Source organism: Saimiri boliviensis, chromosome 13 (assembly GCF_048565385.1).
Source record: "Saimiri boliviensis isolate mSaiBol1 chromosome 13, mSaiBol1.pri, whole genome shotgun sequence".
Taxonomy (NCBI): Eukaryota; Metazoa; Chordata; class Mammalia; order Primates; family Cebidae; genus Saimiri; species Saimiri boliviensis.
In genome coordinates, this window is record NC_133461.1 from 21,185,253 (window position 1) to 21,204,065 (window position 18,813).

Below are 18,813 nucleotides of genomic sequence, written 5' to 3' on the forward strand. Positions count from 1 at the left end.
GAAAAAACCCGTCTCTACTAAAAATATAAAAATTAGCTGGGCGTGGTGGCGCATGCCTGTAATCCCAGCTACTGAGGAGGCTAAGGCAGGAGAATCACTTGAACCTGGGAGGCGGAGGTTTCAGTGAGCCGAGATCGGGCTATCGCACTCCAGCCTGGGCGACAGAGTAAGACTCTGTCTCAAAAAATATATATACGCATATATATATATATATATACACATTGTTTATATATACACATACATATACATGTTTTGATTATAAAATCAAATTTATTTGTCAAATATAATCAGTGACGTAACCCAAAAATTATCCTTCACATAATTTAAATTTTGGGAATGGTACTTCTGGGGTAAAACTAAAATGAATATAATCTCTTCCCTCTCTTATTTCACAGAATGAAATTCTTCTCGAAAAAAAGACCAAGAGAAGTAAGATTTTGAAGCTGAAGTTCCCAAGAACAGAAGAAGAAAGACGGATGCGGACCCAAAGTAAAAGGAGGCTAGAAGCTAAGAAAGAGCAGCGGCAGAAAAACTTCGTGGACCTGGCTTGCGAGTGCAGCGCGGTCATCTGCTGCCGCGTCACCCCGAAGCAGAAGGCCATGGTGGTGGACCTGGTGAAGAAGTACAAGAAAGCCATCACGCTGGCCATCGGAGACGGGGCCAATGACGTGAACATGATCAAAAGTGAGTCATGCACCGATGGCCAGTGGGGAACTGATGTGCTAGAGAGAAGAAATGGCTGGAATGTTTGGGGGTGGTTTTTTCTTTTTTTAGACTTTACAGCTTAAATTTTCATAGAGCATATGTTTCATGAAGTCACTTAACCATGACAACACCTGTGACCCTATCCCCAGAAAGTGCACAGCCCATCAGGAGGAAAAGGTATCGCTGGCAGGGCTCCTGAAGGATGCTAAGAGGAAGATCAGGTCCATAGGGGGTGGGAATTCATCCTTATATTTTTCTTCTTTTACATAGACGTGCTGTATTTTGTTCCCTCTTACTGGTTCTCTCCCCATATTTCTTTTGGGCTTATTAAAACCCTCATACTGGCCGGGCACGGTGGCTCACGCCTGTAATCCCAGCACTTTGGGAGGCCAAGGAGGGTGGATCACGAGGTCAGGCATCCAAGACCAGCCTGGCCAACATGATGAAACCCTGTCTCTAATAAAAATACAAAAATTAGCCGGGTGTGGTGGTGCACATCTGTAATCTCAGCTACTTGGGAGGCTGCGGCAGAAGAATCACTTGAACCCAGGAGGTGGAGGTTGCAGTGAGCCAAGATCATGCCACTGCACTCCAGCCTGGGTGACAGAGTGAGACTGTCTCAAAAAATTAAAAAAAAAAAAAAACCTGATAGTTAATAAGTTTTGTAAGATAAATTGTTGAACTCTGGTGCTTGCTTTGATAATATTCTCCCTCACCTAAACATCTCTGGAGCTTTTTTCTTACCTGTGGTAAATCTGTGGGAACTTCATCATTGGGTCACCTGCTGTGAGTTTAGAGTAACGTGTTTAGCATTGAAGAAAAGCTTCCACGTGGTCTCACCATCCTCCTGACCTCCCTAGAAGGCTGCCTTTTGCTGGTTGCTAGAACTTAGGTTCACACAATTAAAATATTGAGTCTGGCCGTGCAGAAATACAGCTGTGCTGGTATTAAAGCCTGCGGAACCACACCTGCCGCCCTCATCTCTGTCTGAGTCCTATTCCTTTTTCCTCCCTCTGTTACTATAAGGAGTATCTTGTAATGAAAATACTCAAACCAATGACCTGGATATTCATCCTCATCGTATTGTCAAAATCCTGTGTCACCTTGGCCTTATGCTCAGGTTTCAGTTTTCTCATCGGAAAAGGAAATAATCCCCCATGCCACCTCCAGCTCTGTCATATTATTATCGCTGAGCTGAAGTATTACCTGACTAGACGTAGGTAACTGCATGTTCCTGTAGTACTGGGTGGCTTAAATGCATTATATATAACTAGACTTTTCAGTCTATTTTGTGACTCATGAGTCTGTCTCTTTCTTTTCTTAGTCTCTTCCTCCTCCTTGATGTATACTAAGAATATTCCAACTTTATCTTCCTCAGCAGGAGTCAGCTGTATGACGTATGTCACCTTGCCTTCTTTATCAGTGCGTATGTCTGTCGTCACTGGCGGTTTAATTGATCCCCACAATTTTTTTTGCATGTGCTTTTCGTACCATACGAATGGTATTGCTTGCTTGGAATTAGATCTATCTCTTTCCTCCGTAGCTAGCCAGCTCTAGTTTATTTTCCATTATGTACCTTTAACTTAACTAGCTGTGCCAAAATGATAAGTCAAACATGATTTTTATCCAGTTATAAAGTATCCGTCTAGATAATGGGAGGGGAGGGGTTTGCTTTGGAGATTTATCAACTGATTATGGGCTTAGACTTGAAACATTTTGTTCCTTTGAGCTCACCCATACATAATGAGAGGGACTGCACAAAGTCAACATAGATAACCTTATAGGGGTTTTTCTTACATTGTCTTAAAAATTTTTTTTAAGCGCCAGGTGCATTCATTCATTCATTCACTCAGAAACAAAGTCTCCCACTGGGACCCAGGCTGGAGTGCAGTGGCACGATCTTGGCTCACCTCCACCTCCTGGGCTCAAGCAGTCCTCCCACCTCAGCCTCCCAGGTGGCTGGGACTACAGGCATAAGCCACCATGCCCAGTTAATTTTTGTATTTTTTGTAGAGATGAGAATTTGCCTTGTTGTTCAGGCTGGTCTCAAACTCCTGGGCTCAATGAATCTGCCCACCTCAGCCTCCCAAAGTGCTGGGATTACAGATTGAGCCACCACACCTTGTCCCAGGTACCTTTATATATAAGTTATACATCATTCCTTTGGGATAAAAATGTAGGAAACTTTGGGGGTCTCTTTAGAAGTTATACAAGTAGTATTAGTGCCTTTCTGTACTTTGTAAAAGCTGCCATTTCTTTCAAGTGCATCAAGGACAATATACAGAAAGATTAGCTAAGTGTGGTGCCACACATATGTAGTCCCAGCTACTTGTGAGGCTGAGTGGGAAGATCACTTGAGCCTGGGAGGTTGAGATTACAGTGAGCCGTGTTTGTGCCACTGCACTCCAGCCTGGGTGACAAAGCAAGATCCTTTCTCCAACAACAACAAAAAAGAACACAGACACAGACACAGACACACACACACACACACACACACACACACACACACACACACAAAGAAATTGCTGGTCATAAAGTAGTGAAATTCAAGTGTCAAAAATAATCTCAGCATTTGCTCACAGGTTTCATGTTTAGCAGTGTAGACTGGAAGAGGTAAAGGAATCATGATCCACCACGTTTTTGCCCCTAGCAAGGATCCAAGGACTATCATAGGCAGCTTTCTCCCTCTATCCTACCCAAAGATACCTCATTCCAGCTGAGTGGATGTTGTCTCTTTTGGTCTTAGAGCCCAAGAATGTACATGAAGCATGACAAGGATAAAGGCAAGGTGGGGCATGGTGGCTCACACCCATAATCCCTGCACTTTGGGAGGACGAGGCAGGCAGATCACCTGAGATCAGGAGTTCAAGACCAGCCTGGCTAACATGACGAAACCTCATCTCCACTAAAAACACAAAAATTAGCCAGGCATGGTGGCAGGCGCCTGTAATCCTAGCTACTTGGGAACCTGAGTCAGGAGAATCACTTGAACCCAGGAGGCGGAGGTTGTAGTGGGCCGAGATTGCACCACTGCACTGCAGCCTGGGCAACAGAGCAAGATTCCATCTCAAAAAAAAAAAAAAAAAAAAAAAAGGCAAGAGGGATGATCGCTGTAGTGAGGAAATAGTCCTTTCGTTAAGGAATGATGGAGTGCCTACCAGTGAGGCATCTAACATCTCATTTGAGAGGAAACTCTAAGTGCCTATACTTACATTTTACAAAAAAGGCTAATGTCACCTTATAGTGTATCTGCTGAGGTGCTTTTGGTTGCCCTGGGAATCATGACAGTGTTCATTTCACATCTGTCCTTGCTCTGCTCAGTGGGAAGGCTGAGAACGGGATACCAGGGCCTAGGGCAGGGGCTCCTCTCCCTCAGCCGCAACAGCCAAGAGAATCTCAGCGTTTTCCTCCGTGGCTTGTTCAGGAAAGAAAAGAAGGCCACAGTTTGGCAGGAAGGAGCAGTCCGGCAACCGTTCTGGCCATAGGAAATATTTGTGTGTTTTAAAAGAGATCATAACTATTAGACCAGATGCCATTTTGTTCTGTTTTTCAGAACTGCAAAGTGTTACTGAAAACGTAGGTTTGGGCACGTCACTGCAGTTACATTTTGAATTTGCCAGACCTTGTGTTCGGTAACTAGGGCAGGATTTTTGAGACTCTTTTTAGTTGGGAAATGCCGCAGAGTCGCAGCCACTTTCCAGGGTCTGAGTAATGATAGGGTGTGTTCTGCAGTACATCTTTTCTAAATGATCTGGTCTATCTTCACAGTCATTATTTATAAGACCCAGACAAAACTAATAATTTTCTAATTTGATAGTGTTATTTATTGACTATTAGAAGGATAAATCAATGTGATTTAATTGTATACATTCTGGAAACCTTTTCTCCTGTAAAGAAAAAAAAAAATGTCTTAAAGTCATGGCGGACCATGAATAAGACTTTGAAAGTTTAGTAGTTTCTTGGTTAAAACTCTTTTGATTGGCTGGGTGTGGTGGCTCACGCCTATAATCCCAGCACTTTGGGAGGCCAAGGCAGGTAGATCACGAGGTCAAGAGATCCAGACCATCCTGGTCAACATGGTGAAACCCCATCTCTACTAAAAATACAAAAATTAGCTGGGCATGGTGGTGCATACCTGTAGTCCCAGCTACTCGGGAGAATTGCTTGAACCCAGGAGGCGGAGGTTGCAGTGAGCTGAGATCACGCCATTGCATTCCAGCCTGGGTAATAAGAGCAAGATTCTGTCTCAAAAAATAAAAAATAAAAATAAAAAACTCTTGATTGCAAGTATTGGAGAACAACCAAAGCTAACTTAAGAAAAAAGTAAATTTGGAGGGGGGTGGGAGATGACAGTCAATAGGAGCAGGGTCAATAGGGGCAGCAAACCACCATGGCACATGTATTCCTATGTAACAGACCTGCACATTCTGCACAGGTATCCTGGAACTTAAAGTGAAAGAAAAAAAAGAAAAAAGAAATGTATTTAAAAAGATACAAAGATATCTCGTCCAAGAAGCCAGGCCTCAGGAAGATGCTGGAACAAGGACATAGATGTGCACCAGGAACCCAGTATCTGTCTCTCTCTTCCTGTTCTCCTTCTTCCCCTCCTCTCTCTTCCCTCTCTTTTCCCCCCGATTCCCTCCCTTCTCTCCCCACCGCATTCTCTCCCTTCTTCCCCACCCCCATTTATTCTCTGCCCCTTAGAAATCATCAGGAAGAAATATATTTATTTCAGCCAGGCGCAGCGGCTCATGCATGTAATCCCAGCACTCTGGGAGGCCAAGGCGGGGGGAATCACCTGAGATCAGGAGTTCAAGACCTACCTGGACAACATGGTGAAGCCCTGTCTTTAAAAAAAATACAAAAATTATCTGGGTGTGGTGGTGCACACCTGTAATCCCAGCTACTCGGAAGGCTGAGGCACAAGTATTGCTTGAACTCAGAAGGTTGCAGTAAGCCAAGATTGTGCCATTGCACTCCAGCCTGGGTGATAGAGCAAAATTTCACCTCACAAAAAAAAAAAAAGAAAAAGAAATATATCTATTTCTTACCTCAGTAATTTAGACTTTAAAATTCTAGATACAAAATGCCTGAATTCTATTTCCAGAATATAAAGAGACTGGCTCAGCTTGGATTTACCAAAGGAAACAGACCGCAGTTGGTACTTTTAAGCAAGATCTGATTAATACAGGGGACTAGGTACTTTCAAAAGCTCTGAATGGACTACAGAAGCAGGTTCTAAGCTAAGACACTTACCAGAAGAGCTTCTACCTTTGAGGTTCCTTTAAAGAGCTTCTCATTAAGAGGCCTTTATAGTTGCCTGTCAACATCCAGGTAGCTGGAAAGTAGATATGAGCTCTGCTGCAAAAATGCCAAAAGAGGAAGGGATGCTGGGCTCTGATTCACTTCTGCTTCCAAGTCATAAATGGATCTAAACAGTGGAACCTAATTCATAAAGAGTGTAGCTGCAAGGGAGTCTGGGAAATGCAGGGTTTTTATTTCCTTTCCCACCTCTCTAATTGGAACAAGGGTGGAATGAAATTGGGGGAGCCGGTTTGTAGTATCTACCATAAATTACCTGCCCATGACTGACAAAGCTGTTGCCAAAAAGGCAAGGACAGAGTTTACACATAGGTGCCTGGAGCTCACGCTGTGGGTGGAAGGGATGGTTATGAGCTGGGCAAATAATCCAAACGGAATTCACCACCCACATGAGATCCTTTCCCAAATATTTATGGAGGCCCTACTGTGTGCTCTGTTTAGCAACTTCTAACTCTGACTTTGAGTTGAGTTCAAGAGCTGGGGGTGAGGGATGGTGAGCAAGAGCTTCTGTATTTATTGTCCCATCAATGTCTGTCTGTGTTTTTTGTTTTGCTATGGAACTATTTTTATTATCTGATGTTTTGCCTCACAATCAGCTCATGATCCACAGTGTTTTCTCCCTCTGCCCAATAGCTGCCCACATTGGCGTTGGAATAAGCGGACAAGAAGGAATGCAAGCTGTCATGTCGAGTGATTATTCCTTTGCCCAGTTCCGGTATCTGCAGAGGCTTCTACTGGTGCATGGCCGGTGGTCTTACATAAGGATGTGCAAGTTCCTACGATATTTCTTTTACAAAAACTTTGCCTTTACTTTGGTTCATTTCTGGTACTCCTTCTTCAATGGCTACTCTGCACAGGTAATGTAATGTTGTTGCTGTTGTTATTTACTGAGTCGAGCTCTTAAAGAAAAATCTAGTTCCAATAAACCAATTTGTTTCTTTCTCAGTATTTGTAGTTTTTGGGCTGTGTCTCCTTATAGTTGGGGTATAATTAAGTATGATCATCACTTCTCAAAATGTTTCTGGTGCTGTAAAAACATTTTGCCTTAGGAGGGGATTTGCTTGTATGTTTTTGTCTTTATCTTTGGTTACTTTTTCATGTTACCTTGCCATTAAGAGTAGTGATAACAGAGCCAGGTGCAGTGGCTCACAGCTATAATCCCAGCACTTTGGGAGGCCGAGGATGGTGGATCACTTGAGGTCAACAGTTGGAGACTAACCTGGCCAACACGGTGAAAACCCCGTCTCAACAAAAATTAGCTGGATGTGGTGGCATGCATCTGTAATCCCAGCTACTCGGGAGGCTGAGGCAGAAAAATCACTTGAACCCGGGAGGCAGAGGTTACAGCGAGCTGATTGTGCCACTGCACTACAGCCTGGGTGACAGAGCAAGACTCCATCTCAGAAAAAAAGAAAATAAAAAAATACTGATAACAGGCTGGGCACTAGACTTTTGCCTGTAATCCCAACACTTTGGGAGGCTGAGGTGGGGAAATTGTTTAAGGCCAGGAGTTTGAGACCAGCCTAGGCAACATAGCAAGACCCCATCTCTATTAAAACAAAGAAAAAATTTTTAAAAAGCAAGCAGATGAGTGTGTGCTAACCATGCTGGCATGTGTCTTTGTTGATGACATGGAGCCTCTGTCATTCCTTCACAGACTGCATACGAGGACTGGTTCATCACCCTCTACAACGTGCTATACTCCAGCCTCCCTGTGCTCCTCATGGGGCTGCTCGACCAGGTAGGAGCCATGCACTGGCAGGGACACTTCTGGACAGAAGAGCATTCATTAGAGAAGTCACAGGCAAATGTTTCAGTGCATTTTTCTGGTGTTTACTTCTTTCTGATTAAACCCTATCATAATTCTGTTGTCAGGCATCAAAAGTCATGACTGTGCCTCTCGCTTTGTAATAAGGAAAGAGGATTTCTCTGTAGTCCCAGCTGCTCGGGATGCTGATGCAGGAGTATGACTTGAGCTCAGGTGTTCAAGTCTAGCCTGGGCAACAAAACAAGACCCTATCTCTTTAAGACAAAAAAAAAAAAAAAAGGATTTCTGTGACTGAGTTGAATTCATTGACACACATATTTGTTATGTTCCTTTCAGATAGTATGACCTTACTATGAAGACACCTGAAGGCAGGACGTGCTGGTTCATGCCTGTAATCCCAGTACTTTGGGAGGCTGAGGCAGGCAGATTGCTTGAGGTCGGCAGTTCGAGACCAGCCCCAGCAACATAGGGAGACCCCCATCTCTACAAAAAATATAAAAATTAGTAGGCATGGTAGTGCACACCTGTGAAGTCCAGCTACTTAGGAGGATGAGGTGGGAGGGTTACTTGAGCCTGGGAAGTTGAAGCTGCAGTGAGTCATGTTTGTGCCACTGTACTCCAGGCTGGGCAACAAAGTGAGACCCTGTGTCCAAAAAAAGAAGAAAAAGAAAAAAAGACACCTGAAAGTCCAGTATGTCTCTACAATAATAACTTATTCATTTTAAAGTAAATTTAAAGCCTTTCCAAAATTTATGTAGATAATCTATATTTGTATCTAACAGCAATTCTTTTTTTTTTTTTTTTTGAGACGGAGTTTCGCTCTTGTTACCCAGGCTGGAGTGCAATGGCGCGATCTCGGCTCACCGCAACCTCCGCCTCCTGGGTTCAGGCAATTCTCCTGCCTCAGCCTCCTGAGTAGCTGGGATTACAGGCACGTGCCACCGTGCCCAGCTAATTTTTTGTATCTTTAGTAGAGACGGGGTTTCACCATGTTGACCAGGATGGTCTTGATCTCTTGACCTCGTGATCCACCCGCCTCAGCCTCCCAAAGTGCTGGGATTACAGGCTTGAGCCACCACGCCCGGCCTTCTAACAGCAATTCTTAAAAAGCAAGAAGTGCTATAAAGATGAAAAAATAATAATTAACAATTAACTCAACTTGTAGGAGAGATTTTTTTCCCAAAGGATTTGCAGCGATATGTTTTCACTCGGGAGGTGAAAATAGCCTCCCAATGTATTTTTTGACATTACTAATTGGTTTTCTTTCTATAAGTAGCAAAGTAATAAACTTACACCTAGCTCTTCTCTGAATTAACTATTAAGTAATGGTGGTCTAACACAATATTAAATAATGGTGGTCTAATGCAATATTAAATAATGGTGGTCTAATGCAATATTAAATAATGGTGGTCTAATGCAATATTTGTAGTGTGCAGAGGCTGAGCTCTCACACCACAAATATTGCAGGATTGATTATGTTGTTCAGTTTTGGCCTTCTTAAAATTTAACAGCAGGCTGCAACTTTTTGTGAGATATTAATTATAATATATCTTGGCTGGGTGCAGTGGCTCACGCATGTAATCCCAGCACTTTGGGAGGCCAAGGCAGGAGGGAGAATCATCATCTGAGGTTGGGAGTTCATGACCAGCCTGACCAACATGGAGAAAACCCATCTCCAATAAAAATACAAAATTAGCCAGGTATGGTGGTGCATGCCTGTAATCCTAGCTATTCAGGAGGCTTAGGCAGGAGAATCACTTGAAGCCAGGAGATGGAGGTTGCCATGAACCGAGATCGCACCATTGCACTCCAGCCTGGGCAACAAGAGCAAAATTCTGTCTCAAAAAAAAAAAAAAAAAAAAAAATCATAGCGTATCTCTGACTGCTTTGACCTGATGAATAAAACACCATCATTTTGTTTTCTCCTTAAGGATGTGAGTGACAAACTGAGCCTCCGATTCCCTGGGTTATATGTAGTGGGACAAAGAGACTTACTATTCAACTATAAGAGATTCTTCGTAAGCTTGTTGCATGGGGTCCTAACATCGATGATCCTCTTCTTCATACCTCTTGGAGCTTATCTGCAAACCGTAGGGCAGGATGGAGAGGCACCTTCCGACTACCAGTCTTTTGCTGTCACCATGGCGTCTGCTCTTGTAATAACAGTCAATTTCCAGGTAACTGGCTTTCATGGGCCATATTCAGTGTCAATTGGTACCTATCTATATTTCCGTATATAGGCTGGCATGCACATCCACCTGATTCCCACTTCACCTCTACCACTTACAAACTATGAATGCTATTTTCATCTCATACCAAGCTTATTTTCTATTTCTTGCCTGAGTCAATGATGTTTTGGTTTCTAATTGTCCAGTACTCAAGCCAAATCATGCCTAGCTTGCTGAATTCTGTTTTCAGGATTGTTAGATCCTTTATTTCTTGCTAATTCCCCAAAATGAGTGCTCTGTTTTTCTCTGGTTTCCCAACAGATTGGCTTGGATACTTCTTACTGGACTTTTGTGAATGCTTTTTCAATTTTTGGAAGCATTGCACTTTATTTTGGCATCATGTTTGACTTTCATAGTGCTGGAATACATGTTCTCTTTCCATCTGCATTTCAATTTACAGGTTGGTATTTTCTAAATTCCAAAAATAAATGTTCAAAGGTCATTAGTTTAGATTTTGACATAACTTCTGGTAAGTAGTAAAACATACAAGGTGGAATGGCCAAGTGCAGTGGCTCACACCTGTAATCTCAGCACTTCGGGAGGCTGAGGCAGGCGTACTGCTTGAGCCCAGCAGTTCAAGACCAGCCTGGGCAACATGGCAAAACCCCCATCTCTACAAATAAAAAAAAAAAAAAAAAAAAAAAAATCAGCCAGGCATGGTGGCACACAGTTGTAGTTCTAGCTACTTGAGAGACTGAAGTGGTAGAATCATTTGACCTGGGATGTTGAGGCTACAGTGAGTAGTGATTGCGCTGCAGTACTCCAGCCTGGGTGACAGAGCAAGACCCTGCCTCAAAAAAAGCAAAGCAAAACAAAAATATATAAATTATTGCTAGTGAAAATTAACGTCCTGTCTGGAAATTAAATGGTGATGATAGGTTGAAAGGATGTAACATGATGAGAAGAAAACAAAATAGCTTTACGAGAGTACTGTGTGTGTGTTGAATTACATAACTTAAGACTTAAAAGGCTAGATAAAAGCCTATTCTTTCTTTCCCATAAAACCTAATATTGGGGCCAGATGTGGTGGCTCACGCCTATAATCCCAGCACTTTGGGAGGCCAAGACAGGAGGATCGCTTGAGCCCAGGAATTCAAGACAAGACTGGGCAACATAGGGAGACCTTGTCTCTATAAAATAAAATAAAATAAAATAAAAATATATATATACATATATATACATACATACATATATATATAATTGAAAACAAATTAGCTGGGCACGGTGGTACACACTGGTGATCCCAGCTACTCAAGAGGCTGAAGTGGGAAGGATTGCTTGAGCCTGGGAGATGGAGGCTGCAGTGAACCATGATTATGCCACCCCAGCCTGGGTGACAGAGCAAGACCCTTTCTTAAAAAACCCAAAAACCTAGTATTGGTAGGTTTTTGGAAAAGTGAGTATACATGTGTTGCTGCTAACACTGCAATATATTTTAATTTTTCCAAACGTTATTTGAAAATGCATAAGGGATTATGAAACTCTTTTTGGCCAGGTATTTCTACTTGAGGAAAATACCCCAAGATAATAAAACACACCAAGTTTTGGTAAGCTAATTTCCATAGATGGCACCACCATAACATTTCTAAATTGTTAAAAAGCAGAAAAAATAGAAATAGTCCAAAACCCAAGAATATTATTAAATTAGCTAATCATACCATGAAACACCAATATAATGAAATTCTAGAATTCAAAAGCAATCTACATTATTAGAAATAGAAATATGTGTGCGGGCCAGGCACAGTGGCTCACACCTATAGTCCCTGCAGTCTGGGAGGCCAAGGCAGGAAGATCACTTGAGCCTAGGAGTTCAAGACCAGCCTAGGCAACATAGTGAGACCCTATCTCTTAAAAAAAAAAAATAAACAAAGTAATTAAAAAAACAAATATGTGTGCAGGGCAATAATAGAAAACAAAATAGTTATGTGACCAATGATTACAACTGCATAAAATATATGACAAATTGACAAATGCTAGAATGAATTTGAACTGATATAAATATCATAAATATTATAAATATAAAACATTAATAATTATGAACTGGAATTCATAAGATTATTTTTAATAGCGAGCTTGAAGTCACAATGAAAAACCATCCCCATAAACTAGTTTCCCTGTAAGATTCGGATTTTAATGACCAGTTGTTGGGTTGTAAGTCAGTTGCTGTGGTAACCCTTTCCTTCTTGGGATTGAGCTCATTTTTTTGTGATTGTGTTTTTCTTTACTAACTGTGTTTTAAAATATTAGTAACCCAGTTACTTAGAATATTCCCATTGGGGGTTGGGCGCGGTGGCTCACGGCTGTAATCCGAGGCGGGCGGATCATGACGTCAAGAGATCGAGACCATCCTGGGCAACATGGTGAAACCCCATCTCTACTAAAAAGTACAAAAATTAGCTGGGCATGGTGGCGTGCGCCTGTAGTCCCCGCTACTCAGGAGGCTGAGGCAGGAGAATTGCTTGAACCCAGCAGGCAGAGATTGCAGTGAGCCAAGATCGTGCCACTGCACTCCAGCCTAGTGCCTGGTGACAAAGCAAGACTCTGCCTAAAAAAAAAAAAAAAACAAAAAAATTCAAATTTTTTAATCCCAGAAACACTTAGCAGGGTAAAAAACACATTTCTTTTTTTTTTTTTTTTTTTTTTTTTTTGAGACAGAGTCTCACTCTATTGCCAGGCGCCAGGCTGGAGTACAGTGGTGCGATCTCGGCTCACTGCAACCTCTGCCTCCCGGGTTCAAGCAATTCTCCTGCCTCAGCCTCCTGGGTAGCTGGGACTACAAGTGCATGCCATCACACCCAGCTAATTTTTTTTTTTTTTTTTCGTATTTTTAGTAGAGGCGGGGTTTCACCATGTTGGCCAGGATGGTCTTGATCTCTTGACCTCATGATTCACCCGCCTCGGCCTCCCAAAGTGCTGGGATTACAGGCTTGAGCCACTGCGCCCGGCCAAAAAACACATTTTTAAAAATAAAGATCATTGTTTTTACAAACCGAGAGTGTAAGTACAGAAAACATGGTGAGAAATGCGGCTCTAGAAGATGGGTCATTCGATTTTGCAAACTGGGTAGCGTCTATGATTATGGGATTGTACTATTGAAATATTACTTCATCTGACATAAAAATTCAGAAAACAAATTGCTGTGAAAAAGCACGGCTCTAGTCAGGTAGAAGGAGGTTTTAATTCAGTCATTGCCATAGTTGGTTTTGTTACCTTGGGCAAATTTTTTAACTTCTTCACAACGCAGTCTCCTTATGTGACACAGGGTTAATACACATCTCTCAGAACTGATTAAACAACATGATCTGTATAAAACACCAGGTACTGGCAGTGCTAGCTTTTTATTTTTTTTATTTTTTTGAGATGGAATTTCACTCTTGTTGCCCAGGCTGGAGTGGAATGGTGCGATCTCAACTCACCACAACTTCTGCCTCCCAGGTTCAAGAGATTCTCCTGCCTCAGCCTCCCGAGTAACTGGGATTATAGACATGTGCCACCACACCCAGCTAATTTTGTATTTTTAGTAGAGACAGAGTTTCCCCATGTTGATCTGGCTGGTCTTCAACTCCCAACCTGAGGTGATTCTCCAGCCTTGGTCTCCCAAAGTGCTGGGATTACAGGCTTGAGCCTCTGCACCTGGCCTGATTTTTTGTATTTAAGTAGAGACAGGGTTTTTCACTATGTTGCCCATGCTGGTTTTGAACTCCTGAGCTCTGGCAATCCACCCACCTCGGCCTCCCAGAGTGCTAGGATTACAGGCATGAGCCACCATGCCTGGCGACATATTAACTGTGTTCTTAGGATACAAGGACCCCCGTGATTCATTTGCATGTTCTTTACAGGCACAGCTTCGAACGCTCTGAGACAGCCGTACATTTGGTTAACTATCATCCTGACTGTTGCTGTGTGCTTACTGCCCGTCGTTGCCATCCGATTCCTGTCAATGACCATTTGGCCATCAGAAAGTGATAAGGTACATAGAGTAAAGACCTCTCCCAATTCTGTGTCCCTCACAGAAACCAAAGCATTTCCCAACAGCATCTTTGCCTGCAAAATTCTAAGCTCATGGGAAGTTTGGTAAGAATGATTTTTCATGATTGCTTCTCTTTCTGTAACTCTATCTCACAAATAAGTCTTTTGGGATTGGGAGTTTAGTGTGCTTGCTTTTTAATACAAAAATTACCAAACATACACAAAAAAGTGAGAATAGAATAATCAGCCCCATGTATCTATTCCCCCAGTTTAACAATTAGTGTTAACATTTTGTCATACAAATCAGATTGGGTTTTTTTTTTAAATTTAAAGTGTCACCTTCTGTAGCAGGATCCTTTGAGCTACAAGGAACAGAAAGCTGTGACTCAAAATTTCTCTACAGTAGTGCATCATCATTAGCAGGCTTCAGACTGAGTTCAATCAGCAGTTTAATGTTGTCAAAAAGGACTGGGCAGGTTCTATCTCTCCCCTTGGAACATTTATTATTAGTTTCATCTGGACGCTGGAAGATGACCATAGCAGGTCATTGTGACATTTCAGTGTCGAGGGGAGATTAGAGACTATTCTGTAGTTTCTTAAGCACCATGGAACTTCTCACCCAAGGGCCCCAGCACTGTGCCCTCAGGTCTCACGTGCCAAAATTAGGTCACTTGCCCATTCTGGACTAGTGCTTAGCAAGGGAAACCAACCTGCCCACCTCCCATGAGAAATGTGGTTGTGGGGGTGGTGGTGGGGGAGATCTGAATGCAATCAATTTCCATTAGAAAGGAGAGAGGAGAGGCTAGTGGGGCAACCTTCAGTATCCCTCACTCTCTTTTTTGTAGTGCCAACGGTATGCAGTAACAATCCAGGAAAGAGACCCTATTGAGTTTTCTCTCTCACTGTACCCATCTGGTCTGAAGTAGAAAAGGGCACTAGCTTCGGGGAAGTGGGAATCTTGGCTTTGCATTTTCTAGCTGTTTGACCTTGGAAAAGTTAGATATATCTTCCCTCAGCTTTGATATATATTTCTAGGAAGGTAGGTAGGTAGATAGATATATGTATAGATATAGAGATATAGATCTATATAATCATATCTATATGTCAACATATATCTATAGATACAGTAGATAGATATAGCCAAGCACGGTGGCACACGCCTGTCATCCCAGCACTTTGAGAGGCCGAGGCAGGCAGATCACTTGAGGTCAGGAGTTCAGGTGGTCAGGACCAGCTTGATCAACATGGTGAAATTCTGTCTCTGCTAGAAATACAAAAATCAGACTGGTGTGGCAGCACATGCCTGTAACCCCAGCTATTCACGAGGCTGAGGCAGGGGGATCTCTTGAACCCAGGAGGCGGAAGTTGCAGTGGGCCGAGATGGCACCACTGAACTCCAGCCTGGGTGACAGAGTGAGACTGCATCTCAAAAGATGCACACAACTATAAAGTGAGGACAGAGCTGCCTGCATCAAAAGGGGGCAGGTGTTGGGGTTTCATCAGTGTTCATTTCTGCCCACCGTCTGGCCACGCCTCCTTCCTGTCGTGGACTTTGTCTTCATCAATTCCCATCTCTCCCCCTTGCAGATCCAGAAGCATCGAAAGCGATTGAAGGCGGAAGAGCAGTGGCAGCGGAGGCAGCAGGTGTTCCGCCGGGGCGTGTCGTCAAGGCGCTCAGCCTACGCCTTCTCGCACCAGCGGGGCTATGCGGACCTCATCTCCTCCGGGCGTAGCATCCGCAAGAAGCGCTCGCCCCTTGATGCCATCGTGGCCGATGGCACCGCAGAGTACAGGCGCACCGGGGACAGCTGATCCCTCACCCCCAGGCCGGGATGCGGCCGCACAGAGCACATCTATTTTTTTATGAAAGACTCTCAGGACTTTTTGTGTGTGTGGATTGCATTCGTCACAAAGATATTGAAGACAGTAAATTAACCTTTATAACAAACTCCTTGGGTTAGGCTATTAAACAATAGCAGAGCCAAGCAATAGGACCAAAAGTCCTATTATTTGGCAGGGCGTGCCTCACACCTGTAATCCCAGCACTCTGGGAGGCCAAGGAGCACAGATCACCTGAGGTCAGGAGTTCGAGAGCAGCCCAGCCAACATGGTGACATCCCGTCTCTACCAAAACTTAAAAAATTAGCCAGGCTTGGTGGCGGGCACCCATAATCCCACCTACTTGAAAGGCTGAGGCAGGAAACTCATTTGAACCTGGGAGGTAGAGGTGGAGGTTGCAGTGAGCCAAGATTGCACCACTGCACTCTAGCCTGGACGACAGAGTAAGACTCTGTCTTAAAAATTTTTTTTAAATAGGCTGGGCACAGTAGCTTCTGCCTGTCATCCTAGCATTTTGGGAGGCCAAGGCAGGCAGACCACTTGAGGTCATGAGTTCCAGACCAGCCTGGCCAACATGATGAAACCCTGTCTCTACTAAAAATACAAAAATGAGCCAGAGATCACTTGAACCCAGAAGGCGGAGGTTGCAGTGAGCCAAGATTGTGCCACTGCCCTCCAGCCTGGGCAACAGAGCAAGCAAGACTCCTCTGTCTCCAAAAAAAAAAAAAAAGTTTAAATAATAATAAAAGTCCTATTATTCAAATGGTTATGTACATTACGGTTCAAAGGGAACATTTTAATCAGTCTCAATCTGGGGCCACAGAATTACAAAGCATGTCATATTACAGTTCAAGTGGTATTGTGTTATAAACTTACATTTTCCTTTCTGTGATCTTCAGCATCATTTCCCAGAGACTCCTTCCTGCCCCACCCATAGGCCACCTCACTAACAGATCTTTCCATTTATAGTAGTAATGACAAAAGACTTATCAGTGTTCACCATCTGGAAGCTAAGTGGTTCAATCACTTTTTCAAAGTTGACAGTAGACTGCCTGGTTTCATATTCTCCTCATAATGGTGTAATAATTCTATTTAATCAAGGAAATAACTTCAGATTCCGTAAATATCAAGTTTCAATTTGTTTTTGGTTCACTACTAGGTGAAGTAGCACATTACGTACTTTTACTATCAAATATTATTTCAGCAGCTTCCCACAGTACCAAATGATTTGATTCCCTACTCTCGTTTTTTAAAGCATCTAAATATTTATGGGCTTAAAAAGGGGATTTTAAAAACTGAGGATATCAGTGATAAATTGCAGAGTATTTTGCAAAGCTTTCTTTTGAAAAGCAAAGTTTTGTGCCTGCCTATATGTAAAGTATTTTATAAGGGACTTGAACAGAGAGACCTCACTCTTTTTCACTTGCCTTATGTCTTGAGAGAAAAGGCTGTTGGTAGCTACTTTCCTAAGACCGGGGAATGGTGTGTCCTTTTACATTTGAAGACAACTTTAGGAAACTGTGGAAACTCCTCAAAGTGGTAAAATTAATTTTTTTCCAGACATTTTTCTCATTCTGTGTCTTTCACGCACTAGTTTCCATATTTCAGTAATTCTATTTTTTATCATTGGGCTGTGAATGTTCACAGTATCAGTCCTGTTGAATTCCTATGAGGTAATCACAATGTGTATATAGTTCATTTTCTAGGTATGATAAAAGAATGTATGGCTCTTTATTCTGTGGAAGTAAAATTCTGAACGTTTACAACTTTTCCTTGTAAATGAAAAATTGTAAGTTTTTTTTTACAGAAAAGTTAGCTTGTGTAATTCTGTTAGTTTCAGATTTCTCTCCTGTTTTTGCAAATTGTGGGAAAGATTGGCAATGCAAATGTGTCAAAGACTTAGACTGTTGGGTGCAATATTAACAATTTTAAAATGCAAATTTCTTTGGATAAATTATTTCTATATTCTGTAAATCTGAGTTTGTATATTTTTGTTTAAAAAATGATTTAGTAAAATCTTTGAAAAGTATAATCTTCTAAAGTATTTAAATTGGCCGTTGTTATTGTTTTTTTGTTTTTGTTTTTGAGATGGAGTTTCACTCTTGTTGCTCAGGCTGGTGTGCAAGGGTGTGATCTCAGCTCACCACAACCTCTGCCTCCCAGGTTCAAGTGATTCTCCTGCCTCAGCCTCCTGAGTAGCTGGGATTACAGGCATGCACCACGAGGCTCGGCTAATTTATTTTGTATTTTTAGTAGAGATGGTTTTCTCCATATTGGTCGGGCTGGTCTCAAACGCCAGACCTCAGGTGATCCGCCCACCTTGGCCTCCCAAAGTGCTGGTATTACAGGTGTGAGCCACTGCGCCCAGCCTGTCGTTGTTTTTTAAAATAGGATACATGACAGAAGAATCTAGTCCCACACTGTTTCTAGAGGAATGTAGGGGTCTTTTAATGGTGAGAAAGGGACAGGAAAACTAAGAAGTGATGGAGAAAGGGTGATCAGGACCAGGCACTTTGGCTCATGCCTGTAATCCCAGTACTTTGGGAGGCTGAGGAAGGAGAATCACTTAAGGCCAGGAGTTTGAGACCAGCACGGGCAACATAGCAAGACTCTGTCTTTACAAAAAATAATCAGTTGGGTGTAGTGGCATGTGCCCATAGTCCCTGCTGTTTGGGAGGCTGATGGGGGAGGATCCCCTGAGCCCAGGACTTTGAGGCTGCAGTGAGCTATGATCATGCCACTGTACTGAAGCCTGAGTGACAGAGCAAGACTCTGTCTCTAAAAGAGTTAAAAACGTCAGACTTTAGAGACAGAGGGGTAAGGACTTAGAGTTAGGAAGATCAGCTGGGCATGGCGGCTCATGCCAGTCATGAACTTTAGGAGGCTGAGGTGGATGGGTCACTTGAGGCCAGGAGTTCGAGACCATCCTGGCCAATATGGTGAAACCCCATCTCTACTAAAAATACAAAAAAGGAAGATCAA

At 42.7% G+C, this 18,813-nt stretch overlaps 1 protein-coding gene across 7 annotated transcripts in view; it reads left to right on the forward strand.

The window, feature by feature from the left end:
• ATP8B1 (ATPase phospholipid transporting 8B1) overlaps positions 1-17,602 on the forward strand; it is a 150,796-nt gene extending 133,194 nt beyond the window's left edge. For all 7 annotated transcript variants that reach the window (XM_074383365.1, XM_074383364.1, XM_074383367.1 and 4 more), the window contains 7 exons: positions 396-684; positions 6,661-6,884; positions 7,685-7,768; positions 9,727-9,972; positions 10,285-10,423; positions 13,863-13,993; positions 15,580-17,602. In XM_074383365.1, the coding sequence (XP_074239466.1) occupies positions 396-684; positions 6,661-6,884; positions 7,685-7,768; positions 9,727-9,972; positions 10,285-10,423; positions 13,863-13,993; positions 15,580-15,804 (1,338 nt within the window). In that variant the 3' untranslated portion in view covers positions 15,805-17,602. The remainder of the gene's footprint in view (positions 1-395; positions 685-6,660; positions 6,885-7,684; positions 7,769-9,726; positions 9,973-10,284; positions 10,424-13,862; positions 13,994-15,579) is intronic.
• Positions 17,603-18,813: the final 1,211 nt, after the last annotated feature.